Source organism: Elaeis guineensis, chromosome 4 (assembly GCF_000442705.2).
Source record: "Elaeis guineensis isolate ETL-2024a chromosome 4, EG11, whole genome shotgun sequence".
In the NCBI taxonomy this organism is placed as follows: domain Eukaryota; kingdom Viridiplantae; phylum Streptophyta; class Magnoliopsida; order Arecales; family Arecaceae; genus Elaeis; species Elaeis guineensis.
The window spans coordinates 17147343-17173936 of NC_025996.2; the positions used below are offsets into that span (position 1 = coordinate 17147343).

Here is a 26594-nt window from a genome sequence, read left to right on the forward strand (position 1 = left end):
CACAATATACCGCAACCAGAACCTCCTCTTGGACATAAAATGCATGGGTTTCAAGAAAATCGGATGTCCATAAAAAATAAACCTAAAAAAGCCTAAGCTTAAGAAGAGGTTAGTTAGTGCTAAACGTGGTATAACTCAAAATTGTGATTCACATAATTATCAGCACAATAATAACTTTTTCCGGATTTGGATCCTCACTCTTTAATGGTCTACTCCAGCCAGAGTTGGGCCCTCGTCCTCTTGCCACTGCCCTAAACAGAGATTCAAAATAGTGAATGACAGAATGAGTGGCACCATCCGAATAACCCTGGGTGGCACCAATGTATCAGCATTAGTTAGCCTTTTAACATAATAACACGCTCTCTTTTAGTCTTTTCTGTACACAGATGGAAGGCAAAACTAGTGTCATTAGGCTCTTGCGGTATCTTATCCCAACTACCGGCGGCAAATGCAACATCGGCTCTCATGGACGCTCGCAAGACCTCCACCTTCGCCCCTCCTCCGCCCAACTATAAGCTTATCGTGCACAGAGTCTCGGCTCTCTTCCGCTCGAAAGATTAGGGCTAGGGTTTGGACACCGCCGTCGTGCTCCTCCTCCTCCCAAAAGGCAGCCGCGGCGGAACTGGAAGCAGAGCTGCTGCCGAATGCGCGACGCCGGAAGAGCGACCCGAGCTGGTCCGGCGGCTTCAGCCTCGGCGTCGACCTCGGTGCTTCTCGCACCGGCCTCGCCCTCAGCAAAGGCTTCTTCCCTCGCCCCCTCACCGTACTCACTCTCAAATCCTCGTTTTGATCTTTCTTCTTGCTTTATCCCTCCAATTTTAGGGTTTGATTTGGATTGAATTAGGTATTGGAGCTGCGGGGCCAGAAGCTTGAGCTTCGCCTTCTTGAAATTGCCGAACAGAAGGTCCAAATTCATTAAAAAAAAAAAAGAAAAGGTTTCGCAATTGGTACTGATTTCTTCCCTCTCTGTTGATGGTTTTGGCTAGGAGGTCGACGAATTTATAATCGGGCTTCCGAAGTCCCGTGATGGGAAGGAAACACCGCAGTCAAACAAGGTCCGGAGCATGGCAGGAAGGCTTGCAGTTCGAGCTGCAGAGAGGTGAATGATGTGATGGTTAATTTTTTTACGCATTCGTACTTTCATATCCTTTTCTTTTTTCTATCCATGATTATTTTCTTTCCGTTTCTTTTCGAGTGGTAAAACGATGGATATCCATAAACCATTCATAAGAAGAAACAACGAAATGAAGAAAAAAGACTAAATGTGTGATGCCGAGCAACCCTGATGCCTTTAAATGTGGTCCAAACAGAGTTCTTGACGGAACTTGGGACCTTTTTATTGATCATATCTTCAATCACTCATCCCTGTTAGCCTATTGTTTTGCAGGATCTTAGCTCTCTTTAGAGTTCTTTGGAGCGTAGTTTTGACATGTTTTTTTTTTTTTTTCCTCTCTCTCTGTACTCAAAACATTAATTACAGGAACTTGCATGTGTTTTTAACTTTTGATAGAGATCAGAATGATGAGTTTTTTCTTTTTCAAAGTGCAATGCTTCATGGTATAAAGAGATCATTTATGCCATACAAGATATCGTTCGTGTTATTCAACACTTTGATGCAGTGTTGCTCAAATGCTATCCTAGACTGGGAATGTCCTCGCTGCAATGATGAATGCCTTAAAGCATTGCACTTGTCAAAATTATTCTTGAACTAGCTTCTTTCACCTATCTCGATACATCATTCTCTTGTTTAACCTAGGCTTTTGTTGCGGCCAATCTCTTATTGCGTCCATCGCCGGAGAAGAGCACCTACAAAAAAAGTCCGCACTGATCGGATTGTGTCCGACAGGGACTCTCTGATACTTAAATCAATGAGGAGTGGTGAACAGTAGATAGAATATTCAAAGTAGCAGAGTATCAGTCCAGAATTGTCTTACCAAATGCTGTTCATTTACCTTTTTTTATAGATGATTTGTTGGTAACCATCTGTAATGGTTACACACATGGGTCCCGCACGTTCCGGCATTATATGATCGTGAGGTGGGTAGTTATACCCGCCACTAATCATGTTCTGGTCATTACGCACTTCCTGCGCTGGCAGTTTCAAATAAGTCGACTGTATGTCGGTGATAATGATCGTATGTCGGTAGTAGTTGTGGAGATCCGAATGAGCATCGATCGATAACTCTGATATGCCAATGATCATTGGTCTAAGATTAGCTGAATTATCATGGCTAAGTCGGTCGATGGCTGAGGATAGCCAACTGTAGGTTGACCAACTGATTGTTAGTCAGCATTTTGTATCCATGAGGTCGATTTAAAGTCAGAATCGGGGGTCGGTTGAATTGTCCCAACAGTTGCCCCTCACTCCCAAGTTCAAAATAGTCGGACATGCATGTTGTCACGTGATCTGTCATGTTGGACGAAGGAAGTTTGTCACGTGTTGTCTCAAGCCTCGATTCGACGGTAGGCATTAATGATTTTTGAAATATGAGAAGTTTCCAGCTATTTTGTCATTTCGATAACTGTGAGATCATTATTGAGATGTCGTTTCGGAAAAATAATTTGACATCCGGAAAATCCGGACGATTTGATTCTGACTAGTAGATTTTGACCATGTGTCTGGATGTCATGGCTCGGTGTTATTCACGTAGATAATGGTGAGGTGGCATGATCTGGGAGTAGGTGCATCGAACCGTTCGATCAATAGTTGGTCTTGATGTAGCCACGTGTCGACATCTGAAGAGATCCTGATTTGAGTGACTTCATCTGGATCGTTGAGGGGTCATAAATATATAAAGTCATTTCATTTGGATTTTTTACTTCTGCATTCATCACTCTTCCCTGCGACAGAAGGTTCTGCCCCTGTGTTAGGAGCGTTCCGAGTTTTCTTCTTCCTTGCATCATCTTTAGCTCCAGATCGAGTTTTCCTTTCCTTCTCTTAAGGTTTTTTTTTTCTTTTGGTTCTTATTTTCAATGGCACGTAAGAAGGCTTCATCTTCTCGAGATAGTCGGTCGGAGAATCCAGCCGATGATTTTCCTTCAGGTCTGGAGACGAAAATCTCTTCCTTATCTGGGCCCAATATTGAATGGCTCCGGGAACAGTACTATATCCTGAAGCAATATCAGCTTTCCGCTTCTGGTCCGAATGGTCGAGTGAACTCTTCTCCTCCGGATCAGGTTGCGTTCTATGTCGAGGACCTTCAGGCCGATCTTTGATTTCTGATTTCAAAGTTCGTCCGAAATCTTCTTGACTATTGCGGTCTTTGTCCTGCTCAGCTGGCTCCGAATTCTATCCGGATGATTATTAGTTTTGCTTTGTTATGTCATCTTATCCCAACTGATCTTCGTCCTTTATTTCGGGCTTTCTTTGTTCTCCATCCTCACTCTAAGGCCAATGGTTGGTGATTTTTCAATTCGAGAAAAGATCCTTCTTTTATCTTCGATTTTTCATCATTCATTCATGGATGGAAGAACGAATTTTTCTTTGTTTCTTCTTCATCTCTTTGGGGCTTTCCTTCGTGTTGGAGCGATTTGAGAACCGGCCCTAACGAGAATAGTCGGGTGGATTCTGTTGATTGGGAAGACTTCCTCCGACTGAAAGATATGGAAGTTCTACTGCAGCGAAACCTGATGACCGAACAAGCTCTCAATGATATCAGACTTAGTTCGGTAACTTCTTTAGGTATAACATAGTCGGTCACTTTACTTTTTTTTTATTTGTTTCTTAAATTCTGTACTGATCTTTTTTTGATTGCAGCTATGCAGATGAGGGCATGAGTTTCGACCGTCGACATCTGCCTGCATGCTGCCAAAAGAGGGCAGCGACTGACGCTGGATCTTCCCGACCGTCGAAAAAGAGTCAGGTTGACATCCCGTTGGTACCGGCAAGGAAATCCGACATTTCGTCGAGGTAGCTCCCGAGCCAGTCCTAGCGTTGTCGGCCCTGACAATGCTTCCTCCAACTGATGCACCGTCCGTTGGAGTCAGAACGGTGAGAGACGAAGGGGCCACGGCAGAACCATCAGCGGCTCCATCAGTGGGGGTTCGGACCGAATCAGCAATCCGACCGAACCCGAACAATCTGCTGCTGCGCTAGTTGTTCCCCCAGCGGAGCGGTCTTGGGCGCAGTCAAGCAATGACTTCATGGCGGTCTTAAGCGCCGACCGCCGACTGGAGATCGGAGGAAGGCGCCGGCAACCTCTGCCGACGATGGGTCGTTCGCAGGTCTTCCCACCTTCTTCGACATCCAAATCCCCGTCGGTGGGTTGGCTTCGGTGAGTTGGCTCTGGCCAATCTATTATTGGCTAGACGACTCATCGAAGCTGCTCTTCTCCCGACTGATAAGGAGAACAGGAAGAATTGGACGATGTCCGAGATGTTTTTTTCCTTTTATCCGATGATACTTGGGATAACTTTCCGACATTTCTTCTCTTTTTTTTTTGATCTGACTTGTTTTTCTTTTTTTATTGGGCGCACGATATGCATGCTTTAGAGAGCGGATACCAAAAAATTATCGACTTTCGTCGATCATGGATGGATAAGGTGGCGGCCGCCAACGTCGAAAAGACTGCTGCGGTCGAACAACTCCAGACGGCAATTGAACGGGAGAAGAAGCTTCAGGAAGAGATCTCCCGTATGACAGCCGACCTACAGTGCTCTAGAGCCAAGCTTGAGTCGGCTCATCAGAATATCATATCTGTCGAATCTCGGATTAGGAGCAAGAAGCACTCCATCAGTCGGCTCCGAAGAGAGAGGGATGGATGTATTGAGGAGCTGAAAGCGGAACGCAGAAGGCATCGGGCCACCATGGAGAGAATTGGCCTCTGCGAAGGTTGAAGCTGAGTCGGCGAAAGGCGCCCTGAGTCTGGCTATCGAGAACTTCAAGGATTCGGAAGAATTCAAGGAGAAGATTCTCGACGGCAGATTCACTTCTTACTGTGTCGGATACGAGGACGGTCGAGATGTGGTCAGAAAATTATTTCCGCACTTAGACTTGAGCAGCGTCGCTCTTCCTAGTTCGGGAGACGAGGCTGCTGAAGAGGGTACCGCACCGACTGAAGGAGATGCACCAACTGCATCAGGATCTGCTCCAACTATCGAGACTATATCGGAGCAAGATGATGAAGAAACGGACTGATGATCGGTGTAACATTTTTCTTTCTCCTTTTTGTAATCAGACAAATTTTGTAATTGGACCTTGGGTCCAATTTTGTAGCCTTCTCTTTAATGAATGAAAAGAAAAATTTTCTATGTACAAACTCTCTTTTCATATTTGTACTTTCAATATTGTGGAATCATAGTCGGACAATCGATTATCCATTTGTGAATCAGATGTTCAATAATAATTATAGTAGCATTTGTCCATTAGTCGAGTGTCAGTTGACATACCTTATACGCCTTTTAGGCATTTAGATAAATGGTGATAAGTCGAATATCTTTTGACTGACCGTAATCAAATCGATATGTTTAGATATTTGATAGATAGTGGTAAGTCGAATATCCTTCGACTGATCGTAGTCAAGTCGGTGTATTTTCGATTCGATCGGGGTTGAATCGGCATGATATTCTGCTTAGTTAAAACTAAATCGGCATAAATAGTCAATCGACTGGAGTCAGTTTTTACAATAGAAAAATTGAAATATTGTCGGTATGTCAGTTTTTACAGTGAAAAATCGAGATGTGATCGGTAAAAATTAATCGATTATTTATCGGCCTAATGTCATTTTGTAGATGTAGTTGACTGAAGCTTTCACGATTCTGAATTCCAATGTTTCATTCTGAACATTGTATATGTGAACAACTTTATTGATAATATATCTTCAAATTATCAGTATTCTAAGTCCGAAGAATAATTGTTCCATCAAGAGTTTCTAGTCGATATGCATCCGGTCGAAGTGTTTTGGTTATTCTGTGGGGTCCTTCCCAATTTGGAGATAATTTTTTCTAGTCCAGAAGTTTTAAAACTTCTGCTTTTCTTAGGACCAAATCTCCTATACGAAAGAACTTCAGCTTAACTTTTGCATTATAATATCGGGCTACTCTTTGTCGATATACTGCCATCCGAACTTGAGCTTGCTGTCGGACTTTTGGAAGTAAGTCTAGATCGGCTCTTCGACATTCTGAATTGCTTGGCTCATTATATTGTTTCATTCTTGCTGATGGCAATCTGATCTCAAGTGGAATCATTGGCTCTGTTCCATAGGTTAGGTTGAACGGCGATTCTTCCGTCGGTATACGAGTTGTCCGATATGCCCATAAGATTGGATACAGTTCTTTCACCCAGAGGCCTTTAGCTTCATTCAATCTGATCTTGAGATCATATAGAATTGTTTGGTTGGTTACCTCCACCTCATCGTTAGATTGTGGATGATCGACTGATGTGAGTTTGTGCATAATATGAAATTTCGTACAGAACTCTTTAAAGTTCTGATTGTCGAATTGTCGACCATTGTCGATGATGATGGTGTGTGGTAGACCGAATCTGCATATAATTGACTTCTGAACGAAGTCTTTCATCTTACTTTCAGTGATCTATGCCAAAGGTTCAATTTCTACCCACTTGGTGAAGTAATCGATAGCAACTACAATGAACTTTCTCTGACCAGATACCGGAGGGAAAGGATCGACTATATCGATTCCCCATTGTGCGAAGGATCATGGTGCAACAATTAATATCAGCTGACTGGCCGGTTGATGTTGTATATTAGCATACTTTTGGCATGGTTCACATCTTCGGACAAGTCCAACTGCATCTTTTTTCATGGTGGGTCAATAATATTCTTGTCGTAAGACTTTATAAGTCAAAGATTTGCCCCCCAAGTGATTTTCATAAATTCTTTGGTGAACTTCTTGGAGTGCATAGTCAGCATCCGCTGGTCTCAAACACTTCAGTAAGGAAAGAGAGAATGACCTTTTATAGAATTATCCATTTATTAAAATATATTGTGAGGTCATCCATCTTAGTCATTTGGCTTTTGAAAGATCGCAGGTAGAGTTCCATCAGTCAGTACTGGACAATCAAGTCCATCCAGCTTGGCTCGTCATTGACTTGTAGCACTTCTTCGACTTTGTCAATACTCGGCTGTTCGAGACATTCGATGAACATCCGATCCAGCAAGTTGAATGAAGTAGTTGCAAGTCGAGAAAGTGCATCAGCTCGAGCATTCTCCGTTCTTGAAATATAAGAGATCTCAAAATATTTTAAAGTTGATGTAAGATCTTTCACTTTCTGAAGATACTTCATCATAACGAGGTCTCGAGCTTCAAACTCGCCCTTGACTTGTCCGCTAATCAACTGAGTCGGTGAAAACTTTTAGGTTCTCTATGTCAAGTTCTTTGGCAATTTTCAAGTCGGCTAGGAAAGCTTCGTACTCGACTTGATTATTTGAAGCTTTAAAATTAAATCAAAAGGCATATTTAATTACAATCCCTTCGGAATTGGTGAGGATGAGAACGACTCCACTGCCTTATGCGTTGGATGCTCCATTAATATGTAGCACCCACACCTATTTTAAGTCGGGCTCGAGAGTTTCAACTTGCTTTATTTTATTGTTGGATTCATCCTCAGGATTATTGTCAGGTATGGTACACTCGGCGACGAAATCGGCCAAATCTTGTGCCTTCATCGATGGACGTGGATGATATTGAATATCAAACTCGCTGAGTTTCATTCCTCACTTTGCCATTTGACCTGAAGTATCAGGTCGGTATAAAATCGCCTTCAATGGCTAATCCATCAAGACAACAATAGGGTGTGCTTGGAAGTATAGATGAAGCCGCTGTGATAATATGATTAAAGCGTAGATCATCTTCTCCGCCGTTGAATATCTTATTTCGGCATTATGAAGCACTTTGCTAGTGTAGTAAATAAATCGTTGAATTCGGTTTTCATCCTCCTGGACGAGTACTGAACTAACTGCCTCCGTCAAAGTCGCCAAATAGAGATACAAAATTTCTCCCACCTTCGATTTTGTAAGTAGTGGTGGAGATGCCAGATATCTTTTTAGATCTTCGAAAAAGGATTGTCGGTACTCGTCCGACTATGAGAAGTCTTTTGCTTGTCTCAGGATCTTGAAGAAGGGTAAACATCTTTCCGCCGACCTTAAGATAAATTGACTTAGTGCGATGATCCTTCCATTAAGTTGTTGTATCTCTTTTTGAAGCTTCATATTGATGATAGCCTTTATTTTCTCAGAATTGGCTTCAATTCCTCGTTGTGACACAAGAAATCAAAAAAAAATTTCAAAAATTACTCTGAATGCACACTTAGTCGGATTCAGTTTCATTTGATGTCGTCGAAGTGTGCCGAAGGCTTCCTCCAAACTCCGAACATGATCAGAAGTTTGAGAGCTTTTCACCAACATATCATTCATGTAGACTTTCATATTTTGGCCAATTTATGCTTTGAATATTTTGTTGACTAGCCGTTGATAAGTTGCTCCAGTATTTTTTAAACCGAACGGCATTATTTTGTAACAATAGATGCCTTTGTCGGTTATAAAGGCAGTGTGTTCCTCATTTTTGGGTGCCATCCGAATCTGATTATAGCCCACAAAGGTATTCATTAAGCTTAAGAGTCGGTGTTCCGAAGTTGCATCAACTACTTAGTCAATCTTTGGCAAAAGAAAACTATCCTTCGAACAAGCTTCATTTAGATTTGTATAGTCAATGCAGATTCTCCATTTATCATTGGTTTTTCTTACCATCACTACATTGACGAGCCAATCGGGATAATTAGCTTCTCTAATGAAGCCAGCTACGAGGAGCTTGTCGATCTCTTCGTCGATGACCTTCTATCTTTCAGGAGCAAAAGATCTTTTCTTTTGTCTCACCGGTCTAACTTTAGGATCAATATTCAGCCAGTGGATTATTACTTCTGGAGGAATTCTTGGTATATCCGTTGCCAACCAAGTAAAAATATCGACGTTTGCTCTTAGTCGATTTACCAGTTGTTGTCACTCCGGATTAAACAACTGCGATCCAATTTGAACAGTCTTCTCAGGATCTTCTTCTTTTAGCGGGATGGAAATCAGTTGCTCGGCTGATTCATTCCTTTCTTCATTTTCTCTTTGGTCTAATTTATCAACGGACAAAGAGTCTTCAGATCAATTATTCTTTGTAGAGATCAGGAAGCAACGTCGAGCAAGTTGTTGATCTCCACGTATTTTTCTGATTTCATTTTTTGTTAAAAATCGGATCAGTAAATGATATGTTGAAACTACTGCTCTCAGAGCATTAAGTTCAGATCGTCCAAGTATGGCATTATAAGCCGATGGAACTTGGACGACTGTAAATGTCAGGAGAGTAGTACTTTGTTGTGGATCTGTTCCCACAGTTAGCGGGAGAGTAATTTCTCCTTCCACGGTAATTGCATCTCCAGTAAAACCGACTAATGACGTTGAGATTCTTCTGAGTCGATCAGTCGGTAATCGTATTTGGAAGAAAATCGAGTAAAAAAGAACATCAGTTGAGTTTTCATTATCAACTAAAATTTTTTTTACATCATAATTTGCCATCATCGTTGAGACAACGACAGCATCATCATGGAAAGTTTGTATTCCCCGGATATCATCTTCTGAAAAAAAAATTACATTATCAAGTCGTCGTTTCTTCGTCGACTCTTCTTCGAAAGTTGCACTTCGGTCCTTCGGTCGCCCAGAGATCATATTAATTACTCCCGTCGTTGGTCGATTGTTGATCATTTTCTCAGATTGTGACTGAGACTGTTGGTCGGTAGGAGGTTGAGTCGGGCAATCTCCTCAAAATTTTTTGAGATAACCACGTCGAATCAGGACCTCTATCTCGTTCCTGAATTGAATGCACTATTCGATATCGTGACTGTGATCACGATGAAACCGACAGTACTTCTTCCTATCACGGCTCCTCAGTGGCATTTTCATCGATGGAGGGTGTCGAAGATACTCTTCTCCTTCGATCTCCATCAAGATCTGCACATGGAGAGCAGAAAGAGGAGTATAGGAGTCATACCTGCCATAGTTGTTTGGCTTTGGACTCCGTCGTCGAGGTGAAGCTCGCTTATTGGCAAATTGACCAATTTGGTTCGGTCGGGGTTTCACTTTTTTTCTACTTCTTTTTTTGACTTTTTTCTTCTATTTGATGCCGGTCAGAAGCATCCTCATCCGTGCGGATATACTTGTATGCGTGCTCCAAAAGTTCAGTATAGATCCGGAGGAGAAATCTGGATTTCCTCAGACCCCTCTTCATAGCCGATATGGTCATATCTTCATTGAGGTCCCTGACCTCAATTATGGCCGCATTGAAGCGAGCCACAAAATCTCTCAACGTCTCTGTCTCACCTTGCTTTATGGAGAAGAGACTGTCTGAGGTCTGCGGCATCTTTCGGCTGGTGCTGAAATGGGCCACGAAAGAAGTTCGAACTGCTCAAAAAAGTTTATTCTCCCTGACTGCAGTCCAGAGTACCAGACTCGAGCAGCCTTCCGAATAGTCATCGGGAAGTCAATGCATAGGAGGACGTCGGTTGCCCTCTGGATCATCATGAGAGCCTTGTAGCTTTTAGGTGATCAATTGGATCGGTGGAGCCATCATATAGCTCTATCTGCAGCATCTTAAGCCGAGATGGAATCGATTCGTCTAGGATGCACTGAGAGAGAGGTTGGGCAATGTGGAAGTCATAGTCGCTGGAAGAATTCCGACCTTCCATCTGAAGTCAGGCAAGTTGGCGGTCGATCTCTTTGAATTTGCGCTCGTAGTCATCGAGCCGCCGTTGCTGAGATAATCTGAGGGTAAAGTCCCTCGAAAAATTTGAGGATGAAAAAGGAGAAGGTTCACGCGGCCTTTTCTCCTTCTTGATACTATGTACATGGGAAGGAGAAGGAGATCACTGCGAAGGATGGACGGTGTGACGAGAATGCCGAGAACGTGGTTGCTCGACTCGGTGAGAATGCCGAGACGGCTGTTGTTCTGAAGATGAAGAGGGTGAATGCCATGGAGGACGACAACTATGTCTAGACAGCACTAAATGAGCCACCGGCTCCTCCACCGACGGTCGCTGCTGCTGTTGTGTTTGTTGTTGTTAGAGACTGTAAACTGCCTCCGTTAACACCTTCATTTGCTGCATCAAGGCAGCAATTTGTGCATCCGTAGTGACTACAAGACGCGAAGAGCTGGGCTCTGCCAATAGGGGAGGAGGAGGAATATCTTCCTGGCGGAAAGATTGCCTCGCGGATCCCGTTGAATGCTAAGCTTTGGTCTTAGCCATGGTTGCTCGTATCCCGTCCTCCTTTTTGGCGCGCCAATCTCCTGTTGCGCCCGTCGTCAGAGAGGAGCATCTGCAAAAGATGTCCACACTGATCGAAATTGTGTCCGGCGGAAACCCTCCGATGCTTAAGTCAATGGGGAGTGGTGAATAGCAGGTAGAATATTCAAAATGGCAGAGTATCAGTCCAGAATTGCCTTACCAAATGTTGTTCATTTACCTTCTTTTATAGATGAGTAGTTGGTAACCGTCTGTAATGGTTAGACACGTGGGTCCCGTACGTTCCGGCATCATGTGATCGTGGGGTGGATAGTTATACCCGCCACGGATCATGTTCTGACCATTACGCGCTTCCTGCGTTGGTAGTTTCAGGTAAGCCGATTGTATGTCGGTAATAATGATCGTATATCGGTAGTAGTCATGGAGATCCGAATGAGCATCGGTCGGTAACTCTGATATGCCGATGGATATTGGTCTAAGATTAGCCGAGTTGTCGTGGCTAAGTCGGTCGATGGCTGAGGATAGCCGACTGTAGGTCGGCCAACTGATTGTTAGTCGGCATTTTGTGTCTATGAGGTCGATTTAGAGTCGGAATCGGAGGTTGGTTGAATTGTTCCAACAGCTTCCATTGCAGATAACTCAAATATTATATGACTTACTAGCTGCTTTTAAGCAACTCTATTGTATTTGCTCAAAAAAAGGAAAAAAAAATTTGTTGTGTACTCAGTGTTCTTGAATAATCCTGTACTTGCATGAGATAGAGTATTAATTTCCAGATTATGCGGTGCAGGGGTTGGAGAGTCTACTTGCAGGACGAGCATGGAACTTCAATAGATGCCCTTGATTTTATGATTGATGTGTGAGTCCCTCTCTTAACATATTCTTTGTATTCATGTTTATGGAAACATTTTGCTGTCTTTCTCCACAAAACTACTAGCTTTTTCTTCATTCATTCATCATCAAACTCAAACTAGATCATTGATTTTACGATCAAAATATGAGGTCTTTTAGCATCCTGCAAATAATTTTTTTTTCTTTTCTTCATCCCTTTTTTGTGTGACATCAACTCATCATCGCACCACAATCAGTGAGGACCAGACTTGATGGTGGTGAATAAGGTTATGGAAACAACTTAATTTGGATTTTCTTGTCTTCTACTAAATAAACTTGCCCGCACATTCTTTGTATGACAAATCACTGCCACCTATAATTAGTGCCCTATTCCCAAGTGTCTACAGCCATTTAAATTTATTTGGTCTGCAAACTTTCTGGTGGTGGAGGTCCTTTCCTATTCTAGAACATAGTTTTGGAACCCTGAAACTTGTTTGCTTCACTGTTATTATGGTCTGATGCTTTGTCAGCATCTTCCATCTAAAGAATTGGCTAACTGTTACCTGCCGTGCATTTACCTTATCAAATTTAAGCAATTCATCCTGTAAACAGTACCATGTGAGTTTCTCACATAGTATTTCAACACACAACTTGAATAGATGCCCATGATTTATGCCCGATATGAGAGTTTCTCTCTTAACATGTCCATTCTATTCATGCTTTTGGAAACAGTTGCTGTCGTTCTCAACAAAGTTACTAGCTTTTGTATTTATTCATCATCAAACCTCATTCTAGATCATTAATTTTATAATCAAAATATGAGGTCCTTTTAGCATCTTGCTAATAATTTCTTTTCCTTTTTCATTCCTTTTTTGTGTGATAACACCTCATCCTCTCACCCCAAATCACCGCCACCTACAATCGATGCTGTATTCCCAACATGCAGTCCATTAAACTCTAATCATTTTGTATTTATTTGCTCTGCAAACCTTTCTGATGGTGGAGATCCTTTTCTATTCTAGAACATGGTGTTGGAATCATATATGTTCGCTCCACTGTTATTAGGTTCTGATGCTTCATCAACACCTTCCATCTACAGAATTCACTGACTTCTTAGTTCCGTTCATTTGTCTTATTAAATGTAGAAAATTCATCCTGTTAACAGTACTATGAAAATATGTCACATTTATCACTATTTAGAGGATTCATGAAAGAGGACGTAACCAATCATTTGTTTGACAGGGATACTAGTTTTTGTTTCTTTATGTGATGTTAAACGCATCCTGATCATGATGCTGCTGTGGTAAGCGCAGTTAGTTGTGTATGAAGTAGTTTATGTTTTCATCACGGTTGTCTAAGCCACAATAACAATATCAGATGATATAAATGGAAGATGCCGCTCTGGACTGTTCTCAAAGTGGAAATTCACAAATTTTCTCTTTCAGGGGCCTAACGAGATCTGCTCGCCAAGGGAAAATTGATGCCTATTCGGCCATGGTACGCATAATGTATTTATAATTTATTATTTCTTTAGTGTTGCACTTTGTTCACTGCTTTATATCGCCTTTTTGCAGATGGTACTTGAGAGATATTTCTCAATGTCAGGGTGTGGAGCTGAACTAGTTGTTCCTAAGCAGTTGGAATTACAAGAAATGCTTCGAAAGGGTTCCTGTCAAGATTGAGTTTTAACAGAAAGCACTTTCTATGGTGAGCAAGTGACAAAAAAAAAAAAAAAGGAATAGACACTTCCATTGCCGACATAGGTTCTAGGTTGTGGAAGGTTACTGTAAACATCTGGTGATTAGTTCATCAAATAAATTTGAGGCTTGACCTTATAATATGCCTGCAAATTGTATCCTCTTACTTGAAAAATGGCAATGCCTATCAATATTTTTTTTTTCGTCGATGGATTATCTAGTATATAATGTGAGCAAAAGTCCTTTCTCCAATCCATCGGATTCGTATTTAAGTTTCACACAGAAAAACAAGGTAGCGATCACTCTCCATAGCAGATCTGCGTAGGAAAGAAAAAAACCCTCCCTGTAGTCTCTGATAATCAACTAAAAAAAGCATCAGACATCTGCGTGAAACTAAGAACATTTTAAAACAGATGATTAGAAATAGCCTATCACACAAGCTTGACTTTTGGTGTTTAGTTGATCACACTAGGATATTTTTTTAATGGTTAGGAGATTTTGATAGGGCCCAGTTTCTTTGTGGTACTTAAAAAATATCGTAAAATGCTACCGTAAAATGCTAGTATGCTTATGTAGGCATGTCAAAAAAAAATTAAATAAAAAAATATATATAAATTTTAAAAATATTTAGACAGTTTGGATAGCTGTTCGGCATCTAACCATATGCAACAAAAAATACCACAGAGAATCCCATCTCATCAAAATAAACTTCCCACCCTATGCAAGAGCATCAATCGACGGTTGTCCGTTGAAAATAATTTGATGGAAATCTCTAGGCATCTAAATTGCCTTAAAACATATTTGTAGAAACATAGTAGGATTTCGATGTCAAGTTTAACCAAGAAATCAATTTTTTGAGCTGAGATGGATATTCTATTAACTTCCTCTCGTCTCCAAACAGCGGACCAAGCAATTGCAAATTGATGCAGAACACGGGAAGTAATGCATAATACATGGATATTCCAATGTCAAGACATCAAGATGAGGACAGTTCTTAACAATTCTGTTCTAGCTGCTATGTTTCTTTTTCTAAAATTAAATGTATAATAAACATGTATGCTGACAATCTGGCTGTACTAAAAAGGTATACGATCATACACTGCAACTAGCCCGTTCCAGAGAGCCCAACTTCTGTATAGGAACAACGCGTGCAGCCGAATCAGTGCAATTGCCCAATTCCAATTTGATCAGGCTGCAATTGATCTAATAAAGGCCTGAAAAAACAGTACACAACCACCAGATATCTTGCGTTACATTGGATACATTATTGCCTTGCATATTTTCTTAGCTGTGTAACGTGGGTCGATTTGTGTGGACCCTAGTCAGGTGAATCTTATTGCAGAGAGGAGGATTAATCTTACCCATCCAAAACTTATAGAATGAAATCATTAATTTAATACCTACACAGTCGCTGCAAAGGGCTCCGAAATTTTTTGGTACAAGTACAGTTAGATTAAATCTTGGATCAAGGGACTTGACAAAACCTAATACTTTAATATCCATGCGAGAATTTTTTCCATATCAAGAGGAGGAAATAAACGAATTATAACAAATTCTCTATTTTACCAGAAACCAGAATAACCCATTCCAATTTCCCTCCTCTCCTCCTGAAGGATACTGCAATCCCCAATTCTTGCCATAGAAGTCCTGTTCGTATGGTATTGAAATAAAAATAATTGCTCATAGTGTCACAAAGCTGAGACAAGCAAACAGCCAAAATCATCAGAATGTATGAGATTGCCGATCTGATCACCTCCATCGCAACTTCATCCACATTTATCAATATAGCTTGTTGAACTCGGGCAGCTGTGTGGATTCTGCCAATTTTGGAAAGAAGGCCTCCCTCTCGAGCAAGACTTGTAACGAGGCCATTACCTTCATCAATGATGTCCACACAAAAGGAGCACAGCAGAAGGCATAGGCAAACACTGCCAAAGCCCTCACAACACCATCCGAATACCAAGGGAATGCCATCACAAAAAGTGCACCGAGTATACCCACCAGGGTGTGAGCACTGGGAGTGGCGGCAGCAGGAAAGCATTGATCACAACTGAAGCAAGAGTGGACGCACCAAGCATATAGAGGGACCAGCCCAGAAGTGGGTGCACTGTTCGGGGAATGAGAAAAAAAGGAACAGTGTATGCAGCTAATATGGACCATGTTGCTGCCACCTTGAGCATGCTGTGTACAACAGCAAAATTCTTCTCAGGGCGCCGGTTATAACATAACTTGGACAAGCTAGGACGTGCCAGCCGAGTGAGTGCCATGATCCCGATATACATTACTGACTGGATGAGTATCACAGGCACCTCTGATCCATACCTGTTCACAAAAAAAAAAAAAAAAATTCTCACACCAAATCTTGGAATGAAACAACTTGTGAGAACTACACCTAATCAAGCATGCCAAGTTTCTTTAAGAGGGAAGTCAACAATCTGATTAATGCCAAGTCCATTCAGATTTCAATAACTAGATTAAACTATCCAAGCGGAAGATGCTTGGTTTTAATGCAGTCTCCCTAGGTGCACGGGTGTAGCCTACAAGCTAGCAGATGCTTGCTTTTGCTTACCCTATGGTATTTCGACGTTGCTCATGCCATGATAAGCCCAATGGTAGGACAGGCCAGGACCACCAGTACCAAGGTTTCAACCATGGTGCACTAGGGAATGTGATCACACTATTTGGTCCACAGGGTATGCTCCATCGAAGACTCAGGTCTGCACAACAAATAATATTATCATGTTATAAAAGCAAAGCACAAATTTAACTACAGAAAGGCATGACAAGAGAAACCTCAGTATTTAGTCAGATGTAAGGGTAACAAATCACAAAGGAGCTTCCGAAGTGTATTTAGTGGACATTTACAGAAACATGGTGGACAAGAGAGGAACCAAGCAGCAGTTATCAGACTTACAGTAGTAAGAAGCATCCATCTGGTATCCCAAAGGAAGTCGATAGGTGCCGTCAAGCTTGGTACCATTCACTGGTGGATGAAACATTGGCCGATCAAGCAAATCTGGGAAGTAACTGGCAAGAAAGCCTTGATCTGCACCATCTGGGTTCTCACGCCCAATTGCTAGCTCATGAAGCATGTCCTTGAAGACATCCATTGAAGGCTGCAAAATGAAAAAAATGAAGCAGGGAATTACAATTGAAAGATTTCATAGTTCGCCCTCTTTCTAATATCATAGTTGCCTAAAAGCTTAGAAAAAGAGTGCATGACAGTAATGGAATCTGGAAAGCTATAGAAAGAGAGAGAAGCAAAAGGGGACATGAATAAGCATCAGCGAAATTTTTCTTGAATTTAAGGCATTCATTCTTTGGACTCTGTGAATTAATATGTTCTTGAACTAAAGAAATGTTTGATCTTTTCACTCACATAAGCACAACTAGTGGCCTTCAAGACTAGTCCCAGAAAGGATTCCTAAATATTTTAGTTTCTGCTGTTAATCTGATCCAACAACTCATCTCCAAATAAAGATGTTTGATAGCATAGGAGTTTGACATCCAGAATATTGGTACCAGCTTTACCAGTCAAAACCATTCAATGTAAATGTGGACAAAAATAGGCAAAAAAAAAAAAAAAGGCTTGTTGCTAATTATGCCTCACCGTACAGATTCCAGCAACTGCCAAAGTTGGAATGATTCCACATTTAGAAGTCCGCCTTGAACTTGATGATAATAATCCCATAGAAAGAACCTATTTAAATTAGATCTGTTAAGCTGGTAGGTACATATAGTGGTGTGAAAAGGCTGACCAATTACTTGTCCTTATGACAATAGGTCATATGGGTCTCCATCATCTCTCTCATTTGTTAGAGAATTTTTTTTCTTCATGACAAGATTACTACATTCACTTATGAATTAATGTATTAAATATGTCTGGTGGAATGGTGGTGAATTAGTGGCATTTTTTTTTTTTTTTTTTTTTTTTTTTTAAGTTACAAACCGCTACCCCTTTTTTTGAGAGGCATTAAAGTCAATGTACACATATGCCTTATATTTATAGGCATGATGATACTAATTTCAGAGATTACCAATTGTACATGAAACCTGATCTTTCGGGCATGATTAATCCTAAAAAGATAAGACTTCATAGAATATCAGTCTTAATCAGCATTTTTAAGTACCAAACCATATGGAGTAATCGGTGTCTATACTGGTATGTGGCTGTTTTTTCTTTTAAATTCTCTCTCTTTTTCTTTTTTTTTGCGTGTGTGGTTGGGGGGGCGGTGGGCGATGGGAGTGTATACATACAGGGATGAGGCACGATACTGATACTTACAATATTGGTCCTAATATTAGTAGTTGATAGATTATCACTTGCAAAGCTACCTTTGGCTATGCAACCCATGCATATTCATCCTAAGGTTGAAATGTTGCTCATTCCATTATGATTTATTTGACAATCATGTGTCTACCAATAATGAGTTTACAATGGTCACTATCAAGTCCCTAAAATTTGAATGCAAATATTCACCCATAAGAGGACCTTTAAATGGATGGTGAACAGAACAGGATGAAAAGGGTTATGTACACAAAATCCAGATGAATACAAGGTTGAATGCATTCTTCTGAGCTGGGATCACCATATCTCCAGCACACAACACATTCCTAGTGTATGTAGATCTTCTCATATACACTTAGCATAGATCAGCAGAAAGCCCAGATATTTTGGCACTTGCTGAAATTCAAACGCCTGCATACAGCCTTCAGTCTTGATCTTATTTTTTGAAAGATGAATAAGACTTCTTCATGCACTGACACATATTAAGTTCACATTGCTGTTGTTCTACGCATTCCCCTCTTAATGCAATGCTTTCTTGGAAAGTTTGCCAGAAAGTAGTTAGTTGCATAAGTCCCTAGAGGGTATAAGTGGTTCATAGTCTTTCTGGATTTTCAAGTCACAGCCAAGTAAATCATTGACAGTTGTGGGATCATTGGCAGCAGAGCCAAGTAAGTCATTGGCTCTTCAGAATATTTAAATGTTAATATCAGTAAATCCACAACATGGCAATTTAATGTAGAATTTGTTGGGCAGTCTTCATTTGTAGAGTAGACAGCTAAAAGGTATATCTTCATGGCAAGCTTACATTTGGCCATATGGACTAGATACAAAACACTTCTCCATTCAATATTTGACATAGAAGCAATTAAAGAAATAATTCATTAAATCTGTGGCAGCACGTAAGGTAACCTTAAGCCAACAAAAGGGAGTAACATAAGCCTACAAATGAGTGGAAGCAGAGATACAGGAAAAAAATTTGCAAGTTCATGTTATTGTTCCGTCAATTGTAATACAAATAACAAACAAATTGATGGTTGCAGCCTGTGTTACCTCAAAATTCCACTTTTAAAATTTATAAAAGAATTGTGGGACACTTGGACATGGAAAAACAGAACATGACATGATTGGTCAATCCATTTCAAAGTGTTACCTCAACATTCCACTTTTAAAGTTTATAGAAGAGTTGCGGGACACTTGGACATGGCAAAGCAGAACATGACATGATTGGTCAATCCATTTCAAAGTGTTAACTAATATCAGCAGAAAGTGCTGGCACATGCACTTTTTTTTGGAGTGTAATGGAGAGGTCTCTTGGTTTCAAATACTAGACATTCTAAGCAAAGTGTCTTTGTATTTTAAATATGAAGCTATCACACTCAAATATCAGCTTAAGTATTTAAACACATCTTAAGCACTGTTAATGTGAACCTGAAAAAACTCATGACTTCTATTAATGTCTGTTACATAGAATATATATCTCTTCTTCCCTTTTTCAGTAGGTATACACGTATCTATGTTATTCTGTCCCTGTGCCTAGATTTTGGATGATGCTATCTCTGACATTTAAGGACACTTGGGCCCTTGGAACTCATGCCAGGTACCTAGGTAACACTAGTTGCATTGCCCTGTTTACAAAATCAGTGGAAGGAATTTTAAAGCTACTCGATAAGTCATCTAGTAAGATCACCTAGCATAAACTAAATCACCAAATACAAAATCTATCCTTAAAGATATATCCTAATATTACTTTGTCTATAACAAAATCATCTAATAATAGTAAAAGCGTAAATCACGCACAAAGCTGGCTCATGACCATGTGCTTAAACCCCTCATAGAAACAAATTGAGCTGTGCCTCCAAGAAATAGCTAAATAAGTTATCGTGTTATTGACTTTTTTTGGTAGGATTCCATTATTGGCTTTTAACATGTTAAATATTATAACTATCAAAACTTACAAATGGCTCCATAAGTCTATGTATTCTTCAAGTTATATAAAACAGCACCCCACCCACCACCACTATCCACCCTCACCGTCCAACTATCACCCCCACCCTCATCTTTGCTATGCTCCCTATGGTCAGCACCCTCCATAGATGGAGGCTGTGGTCAGTGCGACAAGCATGCTTCCAAAGTTGTCATGCTAAAGCTTGGATCATGTTTCACCTTCAAAGTAAGATTTTGCAATTGGATGCAATTTTACTTAAACTTATTCAAAACCTGATCATACAGATTCTATACGAACAGTAAGCAATTATCACATGATCAATCACTTTAAATTGGTGTTGGGAAATTTTTATAAAAAATGACTTTATTTGTAGTGTAATTCAGAGACTTAAAGCGCCAAAAGGCATGCAGGCAGAGTGGTAGGCACATCCATAGCTGGAGCAGAAAACCCAAGTATATGAAGGCAAGCATAGGCATGCAATTATACAAGTCCAACAAATCCAAACAGCAACTTATCTGATTATTCCGAAAAATCTGATAAACCAATAAGTTCATGAGATCCACATTCCTAAAGGGAAAAGAAAGTTTTGACACTTGTCAAATTAAATTTGCTGTGGAGCAAATTAAAAATTAGAGGTTATACCTGAAGGACAAAGAGGCCAGTGTGGAAGATGCAGGGGTTAATGAAAACAGCACAGAACTGCCCACACTGGAATAGCTCATCGGTTATGTGGAGGAAGATGTTATCAGAGTCAAGCATGACAACTCTGTCGTATGCTACCAAGCTCCAGGCATACAGCTTATTAAGTGTCAGTTTAAATCTGGAATTGAAATTGCCCTGCTTCTCATATGGATTCTTCAAGTTCTCCACTGTAACCACCTTCAACCCATCCTCCTCCTTCCTGTTAACATGAGTTGGTAATACATCAGATGCCTGAGCACTAAGAAAGAAGTTGAATCGTCAAATTAAAATTCAAGTGTTGTGAGTCTCATCAACCTCTAGATTTAAGTCTTAACTCACCAAAAAATAGGGATGGCAAAATCGACTCGACCTGATGGGTATGCACCCTACCCAAATCCGGTCAAACCCGAAAAATAGGATTTGATCGGATTTGGGTTCGGATTTGGGTAAAATTCAAAAACTGTAGTATGGATATGGATAGGGTATGGATAATGCTGTTTTCTACCCAAATCCGAACCCGACCCGAACCTACGGGTATGAATAACACCCGAACCCATACCTGAATATATATGTTTATAATTCTGTTTTGATAATTCTGTTTGGTTGATAATATGCATAAAATTATTTTAGTTATTTATATGTTCTATGTTGAATTGTAATTCTATTTCTATGTTTGATTTCTATAAATCTGAACTTATAAATTATGTTCTATGTTGAATTGATAATTTTGTTTTGATTGATAACATGCATAAAATTATTTTGGTTGCTTATTTTTTTGGGTATGGGATAGGCATGAGGTGGGTGTGGATTGGGTATGGGGAAATGGGTTACCCGTGGGTATTCCCGAACCCGTTGGATATGGGGATGGATATCTCTTTTCTTATCCGATCAAGTATCGGATAGGATTTGGGTATAGAGTATTAAATTCGGATTTGGGGATGGGTAGTACAATACCTGACCCAAACCCTACCCATTGCCATCCCTACCAAAAAGCTATGTTTGCTAGTAATATTAATAGATCGTCAAGCATGGAGCAAAAGCATAACAATATACTTAAAATCTCTCTCTATGTTATTAAGTTTGCACAGAGGCTATAACTGCCAAAATTTATCAAATTTGCACAGGGAAGACATGAGATTGTGCTTTCCATCTATGGATGTCCATGGACTAGGTCAGGGCAAAGTGTATCCCAGATCTTGAATGGTCCAAGAAAAGACATGAGATTGTGCTTTCCATCTATGGATGTCCATTGACTGGATCTGGGCAACGCATATCCAAGATTTTGAACAGTTCCAGCCAAGATCAATATAAAATTAGATGCACAGGTCCACCTATTTACATCCTTCGAACCAGACCAAGATCAAGGTTTGTATTCCATATGATTCTATTTTTAATAGCTTCTTCCACATTTAATTTAACTAGATAAAACAAAACAATTATTTACCTTTGTTCGAGCTGATTACTTCAATTAGATTTACAGTTCCCTCAAAAGGTGAAATGACATAAATCTTGACAAATATTGATGGTCTACAATTAGTGTTACATGAATACATGAAAAGATATGAACATATAAATGCACCAACTATTTTCTAACAACCAAATCAATTGAGATTAGAATGGAAACTAAAATTGGATTTACAATTAACTGCGACCATCTCAACTCAATTTAATAAGGATCATTCAAATCCGACCATTTCTTTCTCATATAAAAAAGAATATTCTATCAATCCACCAGTCCGACATTGTTGACGATCCATTAGATGAACGACCAGTCCAATATTTATAACAATCGATCCATCATATGACGACAACGTGGACCCTATCCTTTCCTGGCAATCCGAAAGCAGAACAGCCAAGAGACTGGGTTAAAAACCAGTTGGTGTGGCAGCAAGCTGCGGACGGTCGGGTAGTTGAGAAGAAATGCACCCCCACCCAATGCAAGGAGTACGATTTGGTAATTATGTTATTTCGTGAAAAAACGGGGGTACAATTCGCAAACATGGGGTAGTAACGGAGAATTTCTCCCCAATAAATCGGGTACGATTTGGCAATTATGTTGTTCTGGGAAAAATTATGGGTAGAATTCAGAAACATAATTTTTTTTTTTCCTTCAAAGAACGCGTCTTCATATTTTCAGCTTTCAAGCAAACAAGAAGTCAAAATCGTCGGACTCGGAAGCGAAGAGCCATTTTCTTATAAAATTTAAAACGAAAATAAAGCAGGGAACATGGGAGAAGGAATAAATAATCGGGTAATTCGGGAAAGTAATCGAGACATAGCTCTACTGGTTCGTCATCGTCTTCCCCGCTTGCAGGCAAACAGCTACCATTAATCAAATTAGAAAAAATATAATTTGTAAAATTCAAAAAAAAAAAAAAAAACGAAGACGAAGACGAAAAAGACAAATCAGGCGGCATCCATCGAGCCGTGGCCATCCCCTCCTGCCATAATCTTTTTAGCCGTTGGATCACACCGTCCGATAGCTGCAAATAACCCCTCAAAACCCCTTTTTTTATAATATATTTTGAAAAAATCGCCCCTATGTCCATGGCGTCTACTTCGTTATTTTTCTTTGTTTGGAAAAAGGGGAAAAAACATGCGCCCAACAAAAAAATGTACCAAAAAAAAGTGGGCAAAAACCTAAATCCGCTCCTAAAAAAACTCGGAACAGAAAGCAGATGTAACCGGGATGCGGATATCAGGGGAAAAGTAAAGGTGGAGAGCTTAAAACGTGGAGAGAGGGGGTGAGAATGAGAAGGCTCACATGGTTTGGACCCATCGGATCGGGACGTCGGCTGAAGCAATGACAACGCGATCGGCGGCGACGCCGAGCTTCGCGAGCGATCTCATCATCACCCGCGTCGCCACATAGAATTCGTAGTCCCGCGGCGTCCCCATGTACATCATCGCCGCGTACGCGTGCCGCAGTGGACCACGCCTCCCTTCCGCCGCCTCCGCCGTCGCAGCCACGCCCGCAACCCACGCCACCGCCACCAACCTCCACAAGAACCCTAGCCGCGTCCGCCTCCCGTTTTCCATTTCTCGAAACCAATCTCGCGAACAAGAACAGAGGGGTGAGAGCGTGAAAGCAGTACAAGACCCTATCCCTGGGCTAGCAGAAATCGGATCTCCTCTTCCGCTCTCCCTCTCTCACCCTCCCATACTCCGGATCTCGGCCGCCTCACAGCGCCAGCTCCCCCGCCGCGACGGATGGCCTCCGACGGTGTTTCAGCGGAGTCCGTCGGAGTTCATTGCCCGGGGGGCGGTTGGAGATTCACCGGAGAGAGCGAGAAGGAATGAGGGAATAAGAAGAGATGATGGGCGAGAAGATGATGGGAGAGTGGGTTCGCGTCTTTTTTGGCTACCACGGGAAAAGCGGCATCGAGGAAGTGCGCCAAAGAAAGCAATAAAAAGACCGGATTCATTAAATAAAATAAAATAAAACAAAACCAATCTTATGGGTTAATATAAGAAGGATTTATCTATCCGGTTCTCGTCTATCTTTTGGGGAAAGAGGCGGGTTCCCCGCTCGGCTCTCTTGCCTCGTGGATGAGGAAGACTGTCGGGTGTGTCACCGGAGACAGGAACTGGCCACGTGCATATTCCACCTGGCACATCGCTTGATATGAGAGAGACCTCGGCAGACAGTTGCCGAGTTTCTCCTTTCAGAAAATTGGCTTGCCCAATTTCCAAACCTACGAAGGATGAAATATCCGATCCCATCATTTCAGAATTTATAAATGAAAATATCCTACCAACGAAGTCGACTCCAAGAGGCAGAGCATACCATACGTTCGATGGGTTTGCTTTGTGTGGCCACACTTCTGAATTAAGCACAATTTTCTCAATAATAAGAAAGGTTAAAATTTGAATATGTTCTTTTATAGATAAATTTTTTAAAAATTTATATTTTTATATATCAATATTTTTCAGACAATATTTATATAAAAAATAATTTATTTATATTTTTTTATAAAAAAATAATTTTAAAATCTATTACTCATTTTTTTTTTTACATTACTATCTTCTTGGATAAGCTACTAAAATTTATCCATAATATCTTTTATATTTTTATTTTGAAAAAGTAGATGATTGGGATAAGGATAGAGTATTTTATGAATAAAATTAAATATCTGCTTTATTGATTGATAGAAAAATAATTTGGCCACTTTCTAGATGGATAAAATTTTTTTTTATTTTATGGATAAAGGTAAGTTAGTCAATAGGATAGTTAATCAATTTTTTCATGATATTTATCTACAAGAAAAAGATCTTTATTAAAAAAAATTATTATTTTTTAAAAAAAATTAAATATCTAAATCTCATATTTAGTAATGTTTAGTGCACTTTGAATTCGTTGATTCATCCTCCTTTATCAATCAATCGATAAATTTGAAGGTAAAAAAGGGAAAAAATGATTGAAAATTTTTTTGTAAGATTTATGGTGTAGCAAAAAGCTTGGATTGATAGGCCCAAGTTTAAAGTCGATCGCTTACTATATAAGGATAGAGCCTCGACAATATGAAACCCAATCTGATTTTAATATATATTAATTTTTATCATATTTTGAGAAAGTATGAGAGACAAGGTGTATTAGGTTCGAAGAGGCAACTCTATTCCTATACTCCATCTTTTTTTTATCATAATAGAATCTTTACTCCATCCTCATCTATGGATGTATACCTATGACTATACCATACAAATCTATGTAGTATTTTTCCTTCTTTCTATCTTCTTGAATTTCTTTCTTTTTCTTTATTTTAAGCTCTAAGTACCTTATATTGTCCAAATCTATTTTAACTAATAATCTCATATTGGATGTTTAAATGCAAGTAGACTAATAGAGTTTTAGGCCTAATTAGGCCGCACTCCTCGTCTCGGCTCTACCAATGAAAAATTATTGACAATTTTTTGTGGCACTCTCTACACATTTTTTTAAAAGAAAAGTTCAATTAGTTTTAAAGGCCTTTTGAATTTTTTAATTAGATTTTAAAGTTAATATGCTAAAACCTGCTTTGAAATCTCCAGAAAAACTTTAATTCAGATTTTTAAAATAAAATTCTTAAAATATGCAGTTGTGAAATTCATATATAAATTAAATTTTAAAATAAATTCCTTATTTCTGATATTCTAAACATGGCGCAGAAATTTCTAAAATACTTCTTCAAATTAAAACCATTATTTCAACTATTTTGAAAATTGTGCAAAAATCTAATTTTATTAGTTTTCTTTTGTTATTTTTGCTATGCACACTATAATATTATTGTTTTATATAAAATATTTAATACTTTGTTCAAAAACACTATAGTACACTTTACTATATTTTAATAACTTAATTTCAAAATTATGAATCCTACATATTGAAGTGTGTATAGTATTTAACCACTATCCTACATTAATTAAAATATATACTATTATTTAATACAATTTGGAATACTCAGCCTATTATTGTTATCATTTAAATTATTAGTATATGATGATACATAAGGTACAATTTTTTTCCCAAATTATTCTTAAAATACGGTATAACAATTTGACAAACTCTAGTGAATAGAAGATTGCAATAGCTAAATTGCATGTTAGGTATTGAACTTAAAAGATTACCTATCAAAACTCTCATTATTAATACTAGTGTTCACATGACAAATATAGAATTATGCTCAAGTTGAGCCTCCATGTAGAAACTTCCATAATTGATATTAGTATCCATTAACACCAATTCCATACGATGTGCGAGATATAGCTCTTTTTTCAATTAGTTTGAAATTCAACATGACAAGATAATAAATTAGAATAAATAAAAAACTTCACTGATGAAATTTATGTTTCTCATGAAATTTTGAACTCCAATAGTAGCTAGGCATATTAACACCAACATTATTAATATTTGTTGCATATTAAATGTATAAAATTAAT

The 26594-nt window shown here is 39.6% G+C and overlaps 2 protein-coding genes across 7 annotated transcripts; one reads left to right on the plus strand and one right to left on the minus strand.

The window, feature by feature from the left end:
* The first annotated feature begins 367 nt into the window (after positions 1–367).
* On the plus strand, positions 368–13967 carry LOC105043636 (uncharacterized). 6 transcript variants are annotated; one of them, XM_010921258.4, is made up of 6 exons: positions 373–763; positions 845–904; positions 990–1099; positions 12027–12095; positions 13513–13564; positions 13642–13967. In XM_010921258.4, the coding sequence occupies exons 1-6, from the start codon at positions 449–451 to the stop codon at positions 13747–13749; spliced, it is 714 nt and encodes a 237-aa protein (XP_010919560.1). In that variant the 5' UTR covers positions 373–448; the 3' UTR covers positions 13750–13967. The 6 variants fall into 6 exon arrangements, with proteins under 6 accessions (XP_029119966.1, XP_010919563.1, XP_029119965.1 ...); XM_010921257.4 differs by having other exon boundaries at positions 377–763; positions 987–1099; XM_010921261.4 differs by lacking the exon at positions 12027–12095 and having other exon boundaries at positions 371–763.
* A 1169-nt stretch (positions 13968–15136) lies between these two features.
* LOC105043635 (putative glucuronosyltransferase PGSIP8) lies at positions 15137–24067 on the minus strand. The gene is given in 6 exon segments (XM_010921256.4): positions 15137–15764; positions 15767–16086; positions 16334–16481; positions 16679–16880; positions 20640–20898; positions 23443–24067. Coding segments are annotated over 6 exon segments (1425 nt in total). The 5' UTR covers positions 23718–24067; the 3' UTR covers positions 15137–15543.
* Positions 24068–26594: the final 2527 nt, after the last annotated feature.

Coding starts and splice junctions, on each gene's coding strand:
- LOC105043636 (XM_010921257.4), top strand. CDS start 449: ATGCAACATCGGCTCTCATGGACGCTCGCAAGACCTCCACCTTCGCCC. Junction 764..844: donor TCTTCCCTCGCCCCCTCACC/GTACTCACTCTC, acceptor GGATTGAATTAG/GTATTGGAGCTGCGGGGCCA. Junction 12,096..13,512: donor CTTGATTTTATGATTGATGT/GTGAGTCCCTCT, acceptor TTTCTCTTTCAG/GGGCCTAACGAGATCTGCTC.